The sequence below is a fragment of the Herpailurus yagouaroundi genome, unplaced genomic scaffold, assembly GCF_014898765.1.
Source record: "Herpailurus yagouaroundi ecotype Mexico unplaced genomic scaffold, PumYag 211, whole genome shotgun sequence".
NCBI classification, from domain to species: Eukaryota; Metazoa; Chordata; class Mammalia; order Carnivora; family Felidae; genus Herpailurus; species Herpailurus yagouaroundi.
Window position 1 is genome coordinate 7992418 of NW_024412442.1, and position 18424 is coordinate 8010841.

General features: G+C 41.2%; 1 protein-coding gene across 1 annotated transcript; it reads left to right on the forward strand.

Annotated features, from left to right (window-relative positions):
• The first annotated feature begins 222 nt into the window (after nucleotides 1-222).
• On the forward strand, nucleotides 223-17817 carry LOC121016544 (lipase member J-like). Its single transcript, XM_040454196.1, is given in 10 exon segments — nucleotides 223-288; nucleotides 1533-1674; nucleotides 3056-3254; nucleotides 3922-4031; nucleotides 7545-7615; nucleotides 7617-7682; nucleotides 8044-8190; nucleotides 12401-12472; nucleotides 16203-16274; nucleotides 17518-17817. Coding segments are annotated over 10 exon segments (1179 nt in total). The 3' UTR covers nucleotides 17752-17817.
• Nucleotides 17818-18424: the final 607 nt, after the last annotated feature.

The window sequence follows — 18424 nt, forward strand, 5'->3', positions numbered from 1 at the left end:
AGAAGCCCAAACTGGGGCAGCCAGTTTAGTCTACATCTCTGTCTTCATGGCCCCTCCTTTTGTGAGCCCCCTGCATAGCACTGGGATGGCCAAGACCAATGTCCAGCTGACATCTGCTGGTTAAGTCACCCTATGCACTTTTGGTTGGCTAGTGTGCCCTGGGAAGTACTTGTTCCCTTCCTGTGCCCTGGCCCCCCGACTGAGTATTGTTCTGGAGGGCGGATGGGGAAAAGACCAGAGGAGAGCGTCTTACCTTCCTGCGACAACTGCACCACAATGGACACTTCTGTAAGACTCTTTCCACTCTTTTCTGTGAAGTTCATGTAGGGTTCATGGGATGGAGTTTATAGGATGATATGGACTTTCCCCATTTCGACTGTACCCTGTTCTTCACACCCTGTCCTGTCCTTGGAGCTTTCTCTGGCCTTCGCTAATTCTTCAATGATTCTTCCCAAACTATTCATATTGGGTATCCCCCATGAAGAAGGGCTATGTCTCCTCTTTCCCTGTAAGCACCTGTCTCTCCTCAGATTTGGGCCAGATTTTTGCTCTGTGAATCAGCTCCCTGATATGTATATTATATATATATATATCAGGGATATATATATTTATATATAATAAATATACATATATAATTATATATATAATTATAATATATTATATATTATATATATTATATATAATACACACATATATATTATATATATAATATATATTTATATTATTATGTGTGTATATATATACATATATATAAAAGCAATATTTTTCCAGTTTATTATACATCCCAAAACAGAAATAGAAGTTCTCCACTTCTGAGCTTTTAAATTTTGCTGATGTCCTCACCAGAGTATTTTTTTCAACCTGGTAGGTGTTGTATCCTGTGGGCTCTCCCAAGGCACGTTAAGTCAGTTGGTGGGTGTTCTTTTCTCATTCAATAGATTAGCCTCCGTATCTTTTCCACCCCAGTCTGCTTTCTTATTCTGGAATTGTCTAAGCTTCTGAGAAACCCTGGCAGAGCATGAGGACTGACCCCTGGAACCACTGCGGCTGTGTTAAATCTTGTATCGTAGGAACGCACTCACGTATGAACAAACTCTCCCTTATCCAGCATATCCGTATGTATATGTTTCCTTTCTATCTAACATTTAGGCGGACTCTTCCAACTTCTGCGGTCATATACGTATTAGCCAGATTTTGTAGCTCTCTTAGCCTACGATCTCACCTCTCCCTCAGCAGACCCAACACGCTCCAGCTCAGAGCCTGGAGCCTGCTTTGGATTCTGGGTCTCCCTCTCTCTCTGCCCCTCCCCTGCTCATAATCTCTCTCTCAGAAATAAATAAACATTAAAAACAATTTTCTTCATAAATAACTTTTAAAAAAGAAGAGAGCAGAGGAAGGAGTTAAGCAAATATGTGGTCTCGCCTGGAGTCTAGCCTCCCCTCCCATCCCTTGGGGTGATACACAACACGAAGTACATCAGAGTCGGTCCAACCCAGAAGCAAGGGACTCAGCTCTCTGTACCTTTGTGTCAGTTGGTTGAGAAGGTGGCCTCCTTCCTCCTGTGGTGTGGGAGCTCCCTTTCAGCCAACACCGTACATTCTCAGCCTCCCCCAAGAAGGGGCAGCCGGGTACAGCTTGGTAACATGATAGCTGGTGGGCGCAAACATCAGCCTGGTCAGTGGGTCTGTGCGGGGTGCCCACAGCATTGGGGCAGTAGACGCTAATGATGCGGATTATGCGTAAATCACAACTCGGGGCTTAACAAAGTTACTCGTGAGCACATTTAACATTACTCAAAAGGTGTTATTTCTGAAAAAGCTTGCGAGCATAATCAGAGTTCTGGGAACTCTGTTAGGTAACTAGCACAGTGGTCCTAATGATGACACATATATTGAATATGTCTGTGAAAATGTGATTATAAAGTCATCTTACGAAATGGAAGAGTGGGAAAATCATATACAATATAATATTTTCTGCAATATGCTATTTAAAATGGATATGAGTGCTCCCATCACTCTTAGATATTTGAATAATCCTTAAAAGTTTATATATTTAGGGGCATCTGGGTGACTCAGTCGGTTAAGCATCTGACTCTTTATTTCAGCTCTGGTCATGATCTCACTGCTCATGAGTTCGAGCCCTGCATCAGGCTCTGCACTGACAGCACGGGACCTACTGGGGATTCTCTCTCTCCCTCTCTCTCTGCCCCTACTCCCCTTGCATGCATTCTCCCTCTCTCTCTCTCTCTCTCTCTCAAAATAAATAGACTTTGAAAAAAGTTGATGTATTTAAATGAGACACGACCTAATGATGCACTTGGTCATTTGAAAAATATCCATTAGTAAACTAAGGTGTTTAAACTAACGTGTTTAGGGGCGCCTGGGTGGCTCAGTCGGTTAAGTGTCCGACTTCAGCTCAGGTCATGATCTCGAGGTCCGTGAGTTCGAGCCCCGCGTCAGGCTCTGGGCTGATGGCTCAGAGCCTGGAGCCTGCTTCCGATTCTGTGTCTCCCTCTCTCTCTGCCCCTCCCCCATTCATGCTCTGTCTCTCTCTGTCCCCAAAATAAATAAACGTTAAAAAAATAAAATAAAATAAAACAAATAAACTAATGTGTTTAACACATTATATCTCTGACATATATCTCTATATCTCTGACATAGAATGGGACTAAACATTAATAATTTACCCTATTTCTACAATATAAAATTAAACAAATTTTTTTAATCTCCAAACTGTCATGTATTAAAGATTGAATTTCCCATGAGCTAGTTACACAGATATTATAAAATTTATTTAAAAATTTTTTTAATCCTTATTTATTTTCGAGACAGAGACAGAGTGTGAGCTGGGGAAGGAGCAGAGAGAGAGAGAGAGACACAGAATCCGAAGCAGGCTCCAGGCTCTGAGCTGTCAGCCCAGAGCCCGACGCGGGGCTGGAACTCACTGACTGCGAGATCATGACCTGAGCCGAAGTCGGACGCTTAACCGACTGAGCCACCCAGGCGCCCAGATATTATAAAATTTAAAAAGAAATTCTCTGCATCTTTCTTTCCAGCTCAGAAACTTGTTGTATACTTGCAACATGGCTTGTTGACATCTGGCAGCAGCTGGATTTCCAACCTTCCCAACAACAGCCTGGGTTTCATTCTGGCCGATGCCGGTTATGACGTGTGGCTGGGGAACAGCCGAGGGACTACGTGGTCCAGGAAACACCTGTACCTGAAAACAAACTCCAAAGAATTCTGGGCCTTCAGGTACCAATAAACTCAAATAATGTTTCCTTTTGTTTGATAAGCGTATCGAACGTTTGGTTTGGTTTTTTAAATGAAATGAATTAGAATGCGGCTCTTTTCTCAGTCAGGTCTCTAAACAGACCATCAACGTGGATGCAAATTTTGGCTTGAAAATTAAAGAGTGCTTGTCTGATTTTAAGCGTGTTTCTCCTTTTTTAGTAGTGACCTTCCTTGGCCAACCCCACCCTTCCTTCAACCATTCTTTTGCTCCATTACACTTAGTGTATCTCCCTGTACATAGAATACACGAACACCCTCTTTATAAGACTATCTTAGGGAGGGGTGCCTGGGTGGCTCAGTCGGTTGGGCATCCGACTTCGGCTCAGGTCACGATCTCGCTGTCCGTGAGTTCGAGCCCCGTGTCGGGCTCTGTGCTGACAACTCAGAGCCTGGAACCTGCTTCAGATTCTGTGTCTTCCTCTCTTCTCTGCCCCTCCCCACTCATGCTCTGTCTCTCTATCTCTCAAAAATACCTAAACATTAAAAAAAAAAAATTTTTTTTAAAGACTATCTTGGGGCTATTTTATTTCCTTGACTTTGTGTTCTCACGGAAGTTTGTGTTAACAACCCATTAGTAGCAAGGGAATTTCAATGTTCTTTTTTCTTTTTTTGTCTTTTTTTTTTGTAGTTTTGATGAAATGGCTAAATACGACCTCCCCGCCTCCATTGACTTCATCGTGAAGCACACGGGACAAAAGGAAATATTTTATGTGGGCCATTCCCAGGGCACCACTATCGGTATGGTGCTAATGTTCCTTAAGGACTCTTGCACGGTCTGCAGGCATCCTTCTCCAGGGTGTGGGTGAACTTCCAGAGCTGCGAGGGAAGTAAAGGAGACCCGGAGGCAGGAATGCCACAGCAGCGCCTGGCAGCTTCCCCCCCCCCCTTCCCTTCTACCTTATCTTCTCTAGTCACAAACAATGGATTGTCAATAACATGTTGTTTGCGGTTTTGTTGGTTTCCAAGGGTACGAAAGTTGGCTACCCATCTGGAGATCATGACTACCTCTTGGGCTACAAATAGAAATTTCATACGACTCTTATTGTTTAAATGTAGCAAAGGACGTTGGGAGGGAGAGACTTGAAAGGGAGTCTTGAAGTTTATGTTTATGCATTCAGGGCGGATGAGACTTAAGATGTGCACAAGGGCGAGGAAGGTCATCACATGTTTAAAGACGACTAGAAAAGAGCTGCCCACAGGTCACGGCCGTCATACTTCTGGCTCATGCGTCACAGCTTCACTTTCAGGAAAGCAAATACATTCCCCAAGACCTAACATAATTCTCTTACGTGGTATGCTAAACTTTTGTACTTTCACCCTTTCCACTTTGGAAGTTACAAAGGCCATTTTATGATAGAAGCCAATATTAACCGAGTCTGTTCTAGGCTGAAAACTATCATTTTCTTATGAGAATAATCCATTTCCCGCTTTAAAAAATGTGTTGAGTAACAGTCTAATCCCATTTTCCACAGATCTGTTCTCTGATGTTAGTTAGCCATGGGTCAGTTATCCGGAACCAGGAATCCTGGAAAATCATGAAATAAGAAGCAAGTGGGCTACGTGTTACAGCTTATCGACTCATACTATGATATATAATTCTTTGGTTATTTGCCTTCTCGGAACTCAGAAAACAGAAAAGCTATAAAAACATTTAAGATGTGCAAATATGTAGCTTGATAAGATGACAAATAATTGTCATATTAGTGACTCTAAACTAACAATATAATATAAACCAGCATTCGGTATCCTCTGTACAAGAAGGCAAGGAACTTTTTAAATAAATTAAAAGTAGGGGCGCCTGGGTGGTGCAGTCGGTTAAGCGTCCGACTTCAACCAGGTCACGATCTCACGGTCCGTGAGTTCGAGCCCCGCGTCGGGCTCTGGGCTGATGGCTCAGAGCCTGGAGCCTGTTTCCGATTCTGTGTCTCCCTCTCTCTGTGCCCCTCGCCCGTTCATGCTCTGTCTCTCTCTGTCCCAAAAATAAATAAACGTTGAAAAAAAAATTTTTTTTTTAATAAAAAAAATAAATAAATTAAAAGTAAATATTAAACTTATGTGACATTTATTGACTCTGTCACCTAAAGTGTAAGATTCAAATACCGGAAAAATCAACTTAGCGTGTTTTCACCATTGCTACTTATACAAATGCTAAATGTTGTTTCTGGTTTTTAAACTACGTGTTAACAAGACTGTTTTATTGCTGACTTATCACAACTTATGATCTAGGTATTATTTTTAATACTAATAATCTGCATTATGTTGTGATTGATATGCATGTCTCATACTGGGTGATTGGTAAATGTTTGATAAGGGAATTAAGAAATGAGTGAGTCAACAAATAATCCAGTGAAGAAATGGGCAGAAGACATGAATAGACACTTCTCTAAAGAAGACATCCGGATGGCCAACAGGCACATGAAAAAATGCCCAACGTCCCTCCTCATCAGGAAAATCCAAATCAAAACCACACTGAGATACCACCTCACGCCGGTCAGAGTGACTAAAATGAACAAATCAGGAGACTACAGATGCTGGAGAGGATGTGGAGAAACGGGAACCCTCTTGCACTGTTGGTGGGAATGCAAACTGGTGCAGCCGCTCTGGAAAACAGTGTGGAGGTTCCTCAAAAAATTAAAAATAGATCTACCCTATGACCCAGCAATAGCACTGCTAGGAATTTACCCAAGGGATACAGGAGTGCTGATGCATAGGGGCACTTGTACCCCAATGTTGATAGCAGCACTTTCAACAATAGCCAAACTATGGAAAGAGCCTAAATGTCCATCAACTGATGAATGGATAAAAAAGTTGTGGTTTATATATACAATGGAATACTACTTGGCAATGAGAAAGAATGAAATCTGGCCATTTGCAGCAACGTGGATGGAACTGGAGGGTATTATGCTAAGTGAAATAAGTCAGGCAGAGAAAGACAGATACCGTATCTTTTCACTCCTATGTGGATCCTGATAAACTTAACAGAAGACCATGGGGGAGGGGAAGAGCAAAAAGTTACAGAGAGGGAGGGAGGCAAACCATAAGAGACTCTTAAATACTGAGAACAAACTGGCGGTTGATGGGGGGTGGGAGGGTGGGTGATGGGCATTGAGGAGGGCACCTGTTGGGATGAGCACTGGGTGTTGTATGGAAACCAATTTGACAATAAATTATATTTAATATAAAAAATTTTTAAAAATAAATAAAAAGAAAGGACTTCGCCTGGGTGGCTCAGTTGGTTAAGCACCTGACTTATGATCTCTGCTCAGGTCATGATCCCACAGTCCGTGAAATCGAGCCCCATTTTTGCCCTGCGCAGACAGCACAGAGCCCGCTTGGGGCTCTTTCTCCTCTCTCCTCCCTGACTCACACTCTCTGTCTCTCAAAATAAATAAACTTTAAAAAAGTATTTAAAAAAATAAAAGGACTTTAAGTCCATCAGAGTACTTACACCAGAGTACAAGCCTACATTTAGTAGTGGATTTAACTTAAATAAATAGAGCTAGCCAATTTCAATAGAAGTCATACTAGAGGAAGTGACCTACATTTTATTCAATGTTTTTATCTCAAAGTTAAAAGGATTACCCTCAAGAATGTTGTAGACTTAAAACCCTTAGCTAACACCATACTCAGTGGGGAAAAACAGAGTTTTCCCCTAAGATCAGGAGCGAGACAAGCATGTCCACTCTTAGGGGTGCCTGGGTGGCTCGATCAGTTAAGAGTCTGACTTCGGCTTAGGTCATGATCTCACGGTTGGTGAGTTCAAGCCCCGCATCAGGCTCTGTGCTGACAGCTCAGAGCCTGGAGCCTGCTTCGGATTCTGTGTCTCCCTCTCTTTCTGCCCCTCCCCAGCTCACACTCTGTCTGTCTCTCTCTCAAAAATAAACATTAAAAAAATTTTAAAAGAAAAAAAATGAGCGAGTCAGTTATTCAAAGTCTATTGGATTTACTCTTTAAAAATTGTTTTTTTTTTGAATCTTTATTTATTTTTGAGAGAGAGAGAAAGAAAGAAAGAGAGAGAGAGGACAGAGCAGGGAAGGGGCAGAAAGGGACGGAGACACAGAATCTACAACATGCTCCAGGCTCTGAGCTGTCAGCACAGATGACACAAGATCATGACCTGAACCAGAGTCAGATGCTTAACCACTGAGTCACCCAGGCGCCCCTGAATTTACTCTTGTTTGCCACGATGTCATTTATTACGATGGTAGTAACTGCATATGAGTAGTTAATCTCTGTCTTATTTTCTTTCAGCTTTCATAACATTTTCCACAATACCAAAGATAGCTGAAAAAGTCAAAATATTTTTTGCCTTAGCTCCAGTTTTTTTCTATTAAATACTCAAACAGCCCTTTAATCAAAATGGCATACAAGTGGAAGTCAGTGATAAAGGTATGTTATTCCTTTCCTCTACATAGTTGATAATCCAAATGACAATATTCTCTCCTTTCAAAACGAAAGGTCTTGGCTATGTGTGAATTTAATTTTGTGGTTTTATTTGCACTGGATTCTTGCTTTTGTTTCTACAAAGGAATAGGGTTTTACTTATAATACCTTTGGACATGTTATTATGAAGGAAAATCCAGTGGTCAACTTATCTCTACCTTGTGTTTCCAAGTTTTGCCCTTAATGTAAATGTTTTAAACTAATGTGAGATAATGCGTTTGATTATAAATATAGTGAACTCATCACACCATTTCTTGATTAATTATTTTGGTCTTCCAAATACAAATAAAGTAAATTTATTTTACAGGCTTTTGTTGGCAACAAAGCCTTCTTACCTAATACTTCATTTAAAAGATTTGTTGGTGCAAAGCTGTGTCCACTAAAGATTTTTGGCAAGATTTGCCGTGAGGTCTTGTTTTTGATGTATGGATGTGACCTGGAGAACTTAAATATGGTAAGAACAAGTTGAATTTGAAATGTATTTTGTCAGTTTTTAGAAAGCAGCTCGTAACAGTGCCTTGTGTGTTATTTTGTGATTTTCCCATATATACTGATAGTTAGATTCTCAGTCTTTCTGATTTTGTGACTGTACCAATATTCTGAAACTGATCAGCATTAGTATGTTGAGATAATTTTGCTTTCGCGTTTGTCTTGCTCTCTGTAAAGAACAGAGGGCAGCTGCTGTGATGGGTATCTTTACTGGTCTTTGCTTCTGGGTGTTAGTTTCCCAAAATTTCTTGTATTTGTCTTCTATCACTTGTTCGTCACAACTCCTACTCTTTTGTTTTTAAGTTCATTTACTTATTTTGAGAGCAAGAGACTACGAGTGGGGGGAAGGGCAGAGAGAGAGGACAGAGAGGATCCCAAGCAGGTTCCATGCTGTCAGCACAGAGCCCAACGTGAGGCTCGATCCCATGAACCGTGAGATCATGACCTCAGCCAACATCGAGAGCCAGACACTTAACTGACGGAGTCACCCAGGCCCTCCCACAGCTTCTACTCTTATATCTTGGTTCCTAACATTCCTTCCCTTTCTTGTTGCTCTCTTTGTAATTAGCATTAGTGCCCGCTAATTATCTTACATGCTCCTGGCATTTGTCAAAATTCCTGCAGTGGAAAACTGTTTCAGTGCTCAAGCCCCTATTACCGAGGCCCTATGGATTGGTTGTATCTACATTCTATTACAGATGTAGGCATTCACTCTAAGACTTTTTCAGCACATTAGATTTAAAAATCCAGATTTGGCAGGGGCAGTTGCAGCATTTAGACTAGTGGTTGGTTCCTGCACCTGTACGATTTAATAATTTCTCAGTGAGAACCAATCTATTCATTCAAAGAAAGAGAAGTTGTCAAGATGCCCATTCTTACCAACTTAGTCCATAGATTCAATGCAATCGCAGTCAAAGTCCCAGGAGGTTATTTTAAGGATATTGACAAACTGCTTCCAAAGTTTATAGAGAGAAGCAAAACTGAGAGTTACCAACACAGTATTGAAGGGAAAGACAAAGTTGAAGGACTGATACTACTCGACCTCAAGACTTATTATTAAGCTACAGTCACCTACAGTCATAGTGTGGAATGAGTGAGAGAAGAAACTACTAGATCAGTGGAAGAGAATAGAGTGCCCAGAAATAGAGCCCCATAAGTATCATCAACAGAGCTTTGACAGAGGAGAAAAGGCCATGCGATAGAAAAATGATAGTCTCTTCAACAAATGGTGTTGGAGTTGGAACAAGCAGATGTCTACGTGCAAAAAAAATTTCTAGACACAAACTTTACACCCTTCACAAAATTAACTTGAATTTGGATCATAGAGCTAAATGTGAGATGCAAAACTGTAAAACTCCTAGAAGATAACATGAGGAAAAAACCTAGATGGCCTTGGGCATGGTAATGACCACCAGGGTGCTACATGTGTTACAACTGATGAACATACATTGACACATCGTAAGTACCCCAAATCTATAGTTTACAGTAGGGCTCACTCTTGGCGTTCTACATTCTAACAAATGTATAATGACATGTATCTACCATTATGGTATCATATAGAATAGTTTCATTGCCCTAAAAATCCTTTGTATTTCACCGATTCATCCCTGCCTACTCAGCTCTTGGCAATCATTGATCTTTTCACTGTACCCACAGTTTTGTCTTTTCCTACTTGGAATCCCACAGTTTGTAACCCTTTCAGATTGTCTTCTTCCCCTTAGTAACACACATTTAAGGTTCCTCCATGTCTTTTCATGGGTTGGTAGCTCATTTATTTTTAGTGCTGAAAAATATTCTCATGTCTGGATGTATCACAGTTTACCTATGCACCTGCTAAAGGACATTTTGGTTCACATGTTGACAATTATGAATAAAGATGTTATAAACATCAGTGTGCAGATTTTGTGTGAATGTACATTTTCAACTCCTCTGGGTAAATACCAAGGAGTGTGATTGCTAGATTGTACGCTAAGGACTCTTTTTGCTTTATAAGAGACCCACCAATGTGTTTTCCAAAGTGGTTGTGCCATTTTGCGTTACCCTCAGCAATGAATGAGAATCCCCGCTTCTCCATATCCTCACCATTTGGTGCTCACAGTGTATTGGACTTTTATCATTTTAGCAGGTGTATAGTCATCTCTTACTGTTCTTTTGAATTGCATTTCCCTGATAACATATAATGTCGAGCATCTTTTCATGGTCATTTGCTATCTGTGTATCTATTTGATGAGGTACCTGTTAAAGTCTTGGCCCATTTTTAAATTGGGTTGTTTGTTTCCTCATTGTTGAGTTTGAAGAGTTCTTTGCATTTTGGGGGTAACAATCCTTTACAGATGTACCTTTTGCGAATATTGTCTTCCAGTCTGCGGCCTGTCGTCTAATTCTCTTGATACGGTCTTTTGCAAAGTAAAAAATTTTTTTTTTTAATTTTTTTTTTTCCCAACATTTATTTATTTTTGGGACAGAGAGAGACAGAGCATGAACGGGGGAGGGGCAGAGAGAGAGGGAGACACAGAATCGGAAACAGGCTCCAGGCTCCGAGCCATCAGCCCAGAGCCTGACGCGGGGCTCGAACTCACAGACCGCGAGATCGTGACCTGGCTGAAGTCGGACGCTTAACCAACTGCGCCACCCAAGCGCCCCATGCAAAGTAAAAATTTTTAATCTTATTGAAGGCCAGCTTGTCAGTTATTTTCTTTCACAGATTGTGCCTCTGGTATTGTATCTAAAAAGTCATCACTAAACTCAAAGCCAGCTAGATTCTCTCTGCTATGTTACCTCCTTGGAGTTTTATAGTTTTGAGTTTGACATTTAGGTGTGTATTCCATTTTGACTCCTTTCACTCTTGTGAAGGGTGTAAGGTCTGTGTCTAGATTCTTTTTGTTTTTTTCTTTTTGCATGTGGCTATCTAGGTGTTCCAACACCATTTATTGAGGAGATTGTTGTGTCTCTATTGCATTGTTTTTTTTTTTTTTTCTCCTTTGTCAAAGATTAGTTGACTCTATTTATGGGGGTCTATTTTGGGGCTCTCTGTTCCATCTATGGATCTCTTTGTCCATTCTTTCACCAATACCACACTGTCTTGATCACTGTCGCTTTGTAGGAAGTCTTAAAGTCAATTAGAGTCAGTCCTCCAACCTTCTTCTTCCCTCACAATATTGTGTTGGCTATTCTGGGTCTTCTGCTTCTCCATCTGAACTTTAGAAGCGTCTGGGGGTTGTTGATTTCCTTAAAATAACATGCTGAGACGTTGATAGGATAACATTGACGTTATATGTCTTGGTCACTGACTGAGGTTCCCAGGGACCCTGTAGGCAATGCAAACCTAGGTTGACATGAAGGCTGCTCTATTTGTGGTCGCTTCATTTTTGAGTTGTGTGAAACTTTGGGACCCCAGTTTGTCACAGAGAGAGTTTCTTATTAAATCTCCCAACTGCCTTTGGCAGGCCCTGGGCTGATTTTTGTTTTCTTCAACTAGCTAAGTTCTCAGAATGAAACTTCAGATCCTCTAAGGCTGGCAAAGAACTTGAAGGAAAACTGGCTTCAGTACTTTGCTTTTTTGAGGGGTCTTTGGTTTTTTTCTTGTCTATTTTTCCTGGAAAATTTTAATTTAATTTAACTTAATTTAATTTAATTTTTTAAGTCTATTTATTCATTTTGAGAGAGAGAGAGAGCATGCACGAGTGGGGGAGGGGCAGAAAGAGAGAGGCAGAGAGAGACAGAATCCCAAGCAGGCTCCACACTGTCAGCACAGAGCCTGATGTGAGGCTCGAACCCACAAACCATGAGAACACGACCTGAGCTGAAACCAAGAGTAAGATGCTTAACCAACTGAGCCACCCCGGTGCCCCCTGGTAACTTCTTCCTATATTTTCTGTTCTTTTGCCTTCAAAAAGGATGTATATCTATGTGAGTTCCAAGAGTTCTGAATGTTTTCCATATGGGATGACGGACTATGTAATTTAGAAATCTCATAATAGCTTCTACATTAATGTAAAAATTACACATGTAGTAAGTACATTTATGTATTTAGTGGAATATAATTTAATCTTTTGTTTATATTATTTGTTTAAAAATAACTTTACATTTTCTTACAATTATTTACTTTAATAAATATCAAAGATTATGTTCTCTATGATTGGGCTAAGCATAAAAATAATTTTTTAACCCCTCAGAGTCGCGTGGATGTGTACATGTCACATAACCCAGCAGGGACATCTGTTCAAAACATGCTTCACTGGAGTCAGGTATAACTTTTAAAGTGCATTTTAGTACGATTTTAATCTTTACTACTCTTGGTTTATCCCCCTCATTCTCGGAATCATGCCATTGCCATAGGATGAAAAATTTGGAAGGATAAAATGAAACTTACATATTCGTGTAATTCTTCATAGATTATAATATGTTAATATCATAATCTATCCGGCCCTCTAACCTAAGCAACAATCAGAGCAATATAATTATTTTCTGTTTTACAAATAAGAAAATGTTAATAATTCAGAATAATAGACTAGGAATCATCTAGGTCATGCCCCTCATTTGACTTGCCCCAAAATTCAAGGCTACTCCTTTAAAAAAAAAAAAAAAACCTAAGACGAGCACACAGGTGTCCCAATGTCTAGTCTGTCACTGGACTACACTTTCTCCTCTGTGAAACTGTGAAGTCCATGAGGGCCGTGAGCCAGTTTTGTTCACTTTTGTATTTGCAAGGCTGAGAGTTCTGGGGAAATAGCAGACACTTAAGAATGTTTGTTGAATGCATATTGGCGAAGAAAAAAAATCCAGTGTGAGTATCATGTCAATGTTGAGAGCCAGGATGAGATTCTAGAAAGAACACTGTACTTGAGATCAAAACACCAGATGTTGAGTCCTTTCTCTGAACTTTACTGGCAGTGAGAGTCTGAGCAAGCTCATTTAATCTCTATGAATTCAGTTTCCTTCATTTTAAAAATGGAGTTAATAATAATGCTCTGACCTAACAAAAATATTATGAGAGTTAAACAGGGCGATGATTATGAGTGTTATTTAAACTTAATAAACACCGATGAATTTAAAGTATTGTTGAGATAGGGGCGCCAGGTGGCTAAGTCGGGTAAGCATCCAGCTTTGGCCCAGGTCATGATCTCACGGTTCGTGAGTTCAAAGCCCCACAGAGCTATCAGCACAGAGGCACCTGGGTGGCTGAATCAGTTAAGTGTCTGACTCTTGATTTTGGCTCAGGTCATGATCTCACAGTTTATGGATTCTAGCCTGGGATTCTCTCTCTCTCCTTCTCTCTCAGCCCCTCCCTTGCTTGCTCACTCTGTCTCTCTCTCTCTCTCTCTCAAAATAAATAAATAAACTTTAAAAAAAAAGTTTCATTGAGATATTGGTTAAGGGCTTTCTTATTTAAAAATGTTTAAATCTAGGGGCACCTGAGTGGCTCAGTCAGTTGAGTGCCCAACTTCGGCCCTGCTTGTGATCTCTCAGTTTGTGGGGTCGGGCTCTGTGCTGACAGCTCAGAGCCTGGAGCCTGCTTCAGATTCTGTGTCTCCCTCTCTCTCTGTCCCTCCCTGCTCACACTCTGTCTCTCTCTGTCTCTTGAAAATGAATAAATGTTTAAAAAAAATTTTTACTGTTTTAATCTGTTCAGTGATTGCTTTTGGGGTAAATTATTAAAAATCTTCAGCTTACCGTTGGATTTAGCTCATTGCTGATGATAGCCAGGGCAGGAAATAGAAGCAACCTTTGCGTGCATATTGAGCACCTAGTATGTGCCCTATGTTGTTCTACGCTCATTGTACTTACCAGTGAACAAACTAAGTATCCCTGTCCTCCTTAAGCTCACATTCTAGCAGTAGATATACAGACAGTAACCAAGAAGCAAAGCAAGTAAGTACATCATCAAAACTTAAGAAGGGGCTAGAAGCTATGGAAAAATAAAGGGGGGAAAGGAGGATAAAGAGATGAGGCATACAGGGCAGGGGATTGTGTTTTTGAACAGAGACACAGGCCAGCCTCAATGAGATGGTGACATGTGAGAAAAGATTTAAAGGCGCTGAGAAAGTTAGCAACGTGAACAACTCGGGAAGAGCATTCCGTACAGACAGAATAGCCGGTATACAGGCTGTTAGTCGGGAGCATTTCTGAGAGTCACGGCTACAAGGTCCCTCCAGCTGATGTCAGTGATTAAGGGAGGGAGGAGTAGGAAAAGGGGGCAGAAATGGAATAGAGTCAGAAAGAAACAAGAGCGCGCCATTGTTAGGACTCTGGCTTTCTAGCTCAAGTGAGTAGCCCCTGCAGGGTTTTGAGCAGGGAGGGGACATGATCTAATGTACATTTTGGGGGCGCCTGGCTGGCTCACCTGGCACAGTGTGCGGCTCTTGATCTCAGGGTCGTGAGTTTGAGCCCCACGTTGGGGGTAGAGTTTACTTGAAAAAAAAGAAAGGAATACTTTGGGTGCCATGTTGGATAGGCTCAAGTGGGGCAAGAGTGGAAGCCGTGAGAAAGTTAGTAGATTACTACTGTAACCCAAATAAGAATTGGTGATGGCCTGCACTGATGTGTTCCCAGGAAGGGTGGTAAAGAGGGTTGGATTCTGAATTTGCATGCGTTTTGTAAACACGCAGCCAAGGACATTTAATGATGGATTCTACGCGAGGAGAGAGAGGAGAGTCTTGGATAACTCCAGAGGTCCTGGCCTAAGCAACAGAACGATCCAATTGCCATTAAAGAAGGTTGGGAGGTTTGGGGGTGGAGTGGGTTTGGAGGAAAGATACGATGTTGTAGTTTGGAGATGTTAAGTGTGAGACATCCGAATGATTAATCTGAAGAAGCAGTTGCATACAGGAGTCTAGGATTTAGAAGAGGCTCACAGAAGAAGACGGACGTTTTGAACACGGACGCCATTGAAAGCCAAGAGACCGGATGAGAACACGGAGTGAGTACAGACAGGGAGAGGGGAAGCAAGGCTGGAGGGCTGAGACATGGAAAGACTCAGAGGTCAGGAAGCAGAGGCTGGATGAATATGCCAAAGAGACAAAAAAAGGAGTAGTGAGAGAAAAATGAAAATCAAGAAATGATGGTATTGTAAAAGCCGAGTGAAAAAAAGTTCTCAACGATAGAAATGAACAGCTGTCAAGTGCTGCTCATAGGTGAAATGGGAAAACTTCTCCGAATTGACCAAAGTTCTACAAACGTTAAGGTCGTAAATAACCCTGGCCATTTTGGCGGCAGGAAAGAGCTTCAGGGGAAGCAGTGTTCTCGGGGAAATCAGGTGGTCGAGACGACAAGGAGGTGAGGGAGCCCATCAGAAATGGGTTTTAAGGTACAGGCTGATGACGAATTCCCGATGGTAGAGAGGCCTTTAGAGCTGGGGGGAATTAGAATGAGACAAGATGTGGGGGCAGGGGGTGTATGGAGACCTGTCAGGTGTAGAATCCCAGAAAAAATAGTAACCCAAGAGTCTGAACCTCCTTGCAGTGAAGACATTGTCAGGGGGAAAAAATGGGCATGATCAGATTAGACCTAGTAAGTTCAAAGCAGGTAGTGGTGGTGAGGCTGCAAGCATGGAGGGTGAAGCGAGGGATGGCTTCTGGCCCATTCTTTCGAGCGCTGTTGTTTGAAGCAAGGTGTTTAGGAAAGTATCACTTTAGCCCTAGTGCACTTAGTCCTAGACGCTCACTTTTGACCTCTGTGGATGAAATGGGATTTCTTGGGAAGCCTGACATTGTCCCCAAGCACACCGGCCCCCTTTAATAAGGTAGCAGACGTCGGGGGAAACATGCATTTATATGAAGATGATAGGATCATATTCTGTACATCCCCTGTCCCCCGTCTCCTACCTCTTCCATTTCTTGCCCTTTACGAGGGAAGGGAGAAGCAAAGAAGTCTACCTGCGTATGAACCAACAGACAATACTCAACGCACACCTCACGCTATCCCCTGCCGCGCTAATAAACACGAGTGTAATCTTACTTTAAACATTTTTTCTTTCAGCTTTTTAATTCTAGTCGCTTGAGAGCTTTTGATTGGGGCAGTCCTGTTCTGAACTGGATGCATTTTAATCAGGTACATAATTATGTCTAAGCTAAAAACTATCTCTGGGCTCAGTTCAGATGACGTTGCAATAGATAAAAGCTCATGTAAAGCCCGAGAGTGTAATAACAGTGTCAGAAGAACCCGCAGGTGAAGATCACTGTAATTTGTCTCCATATTGTCACATCCAGGCAGAAGGGCATTTCCATATTTTCCCTGTATGCTACCAAATATCTTGGATAAGCCTGGAGAAGTTGACAGGCTGTAGAGTGATTCATCCCATATATATATATATATATATATATATATATATTCCCATATGAATATATATAAATATATATGTGTATATGTATATATATATATATATATATATGTATATATAGATATATATATAGTGTTTATAATAGGCATAACTCTGTGCTTAGTTAACTAAGAAATAAAAGGCATAATATGGTTCTTGACCCTAAAACTATTTATTGTATTTGGGAAGATAAGATAAACTCATTATAGTTAGGAAAATGTAAAAGTCAATGAGAAGGTGGTAAAAATTGTATGAGTAGCGGGACAGAAGTCTGGTCTATCTCCTTCAAACTTACCCTTTTCCGCCATACTTTTCTGCCTTAGCTAAACTCCACACTTGATGCGGTTGGCTTGTGTAAAACTCCGAAGTCAATCAGAAATCAGAATCGATAAAGTCAGATTTGACTTCGACCGTTGATTTTTACCATTTACATATCAGCAATTATGCAGCCACCAAAAATTTTGATTAAAATGCTTTCACGTTTGGGGTGCCTGTGGGGCTCAGTCAGTTAAGCATCCAACTTCAGCTCAGATAATGATCTCACAGATGGTCAGTTCAAGCCCCGCATCGGGCTCTGTGCTGACAGCTCAGAACCTGGAGCTGCTTAGGATTCTGTGTCTCCCTTTCTCTCTGTCCCTCCTCTTCTCACACTGTGTCCCTCTCTCTCAAATAAATAAACATCAAAAAAAATTAAAATACTTTCACGCTTTACAAATGAGACTGCAAATACCTCTGTGGATTGTTTGAATGCTCTGAATTAGAGCAAACTGTCCAGTTTTGATTGGTATCTGATGTATTTCTAAGTAAAAATCGTAGTAACAATTCTTTCCTATCCATTGCTTCCACGGTAATAATTATTTTAGAATCAGCTTATTTTACAATGGTGTATTAAGTCATCATTTAAAGAATCAGTAAAGAACACCTTCTATGTATCATTTTCGGTGACGACTCTTGTTTCTACCCATTGATGTTTAGACAACTTCTCCATTTTACAACGTGACATGCATGAATGTGTCAACCTCAACTTGGAACGGGGCCCGTGACGTGTTGGCTGATCCTCAAGATATTAATAATCTACTTTCTGAAATCACAAACCATATTTACCACAAAACCATTTCTTCCTACAATCATATAGACTTCTTGTTCGGATTAGATGTGTATCATCAAGTTTACCGTGAAATCATTGACATTATCCAAGGCACTCTGTAGAGAACCACGGTCCTCTGTGTTGAAGGATCTACATAGTTTCTATTAAAACCCAATCATCTCTTCTTACTATGTGTGTTTTTCCAGTTATTTAAAGAAAGTCTGGAATGTTTCATATTTTTTTTTCACGGCCCCAAGGCTTCCATGCATTAAATCAGCGGCATTTATTACATGGGGGGAAATGGCGGGTTCGAACTCAGCCTAGGGCCGTCTGTTGAGTTTCTACATGTAACGCGCATCACTAAGAACACAATCTGAAACATTTTCAAGGGCAACGGGTGACTTTTTGAGAAAGGGGCTTTCTTTTCCTCTAAGAAATATGAATATGTATGACATAAAAAGAGTTTGAAAGAAGGTTTGCTGGTGTGCAGCTGAGTTTTCTCTACGCCGAGTGAAGAGTAGAAGAAACACTTTTGAGCCAGGTCACAAAGTTTGGGGCAGGAAAAAGAAAGGAAAGAGCACCTGGAAGCCAGGGTCATGGTCATGTTGTTGCTTCTGCCCCACTTCCAGCCACGCTGCAGAAGTAGACGGACAGATCATAAAAGCCATGGGGGGTGGGGGTGGTTATACCTCACTTCCCAGGGTGGATAGCCTGCCTTTCCAGCCAGTGTGCGTGGCAAGTAGCAATGGTTGAAGCATATTTCTAGGTAAACCAAACCGATGGTGGCCTCGCAGA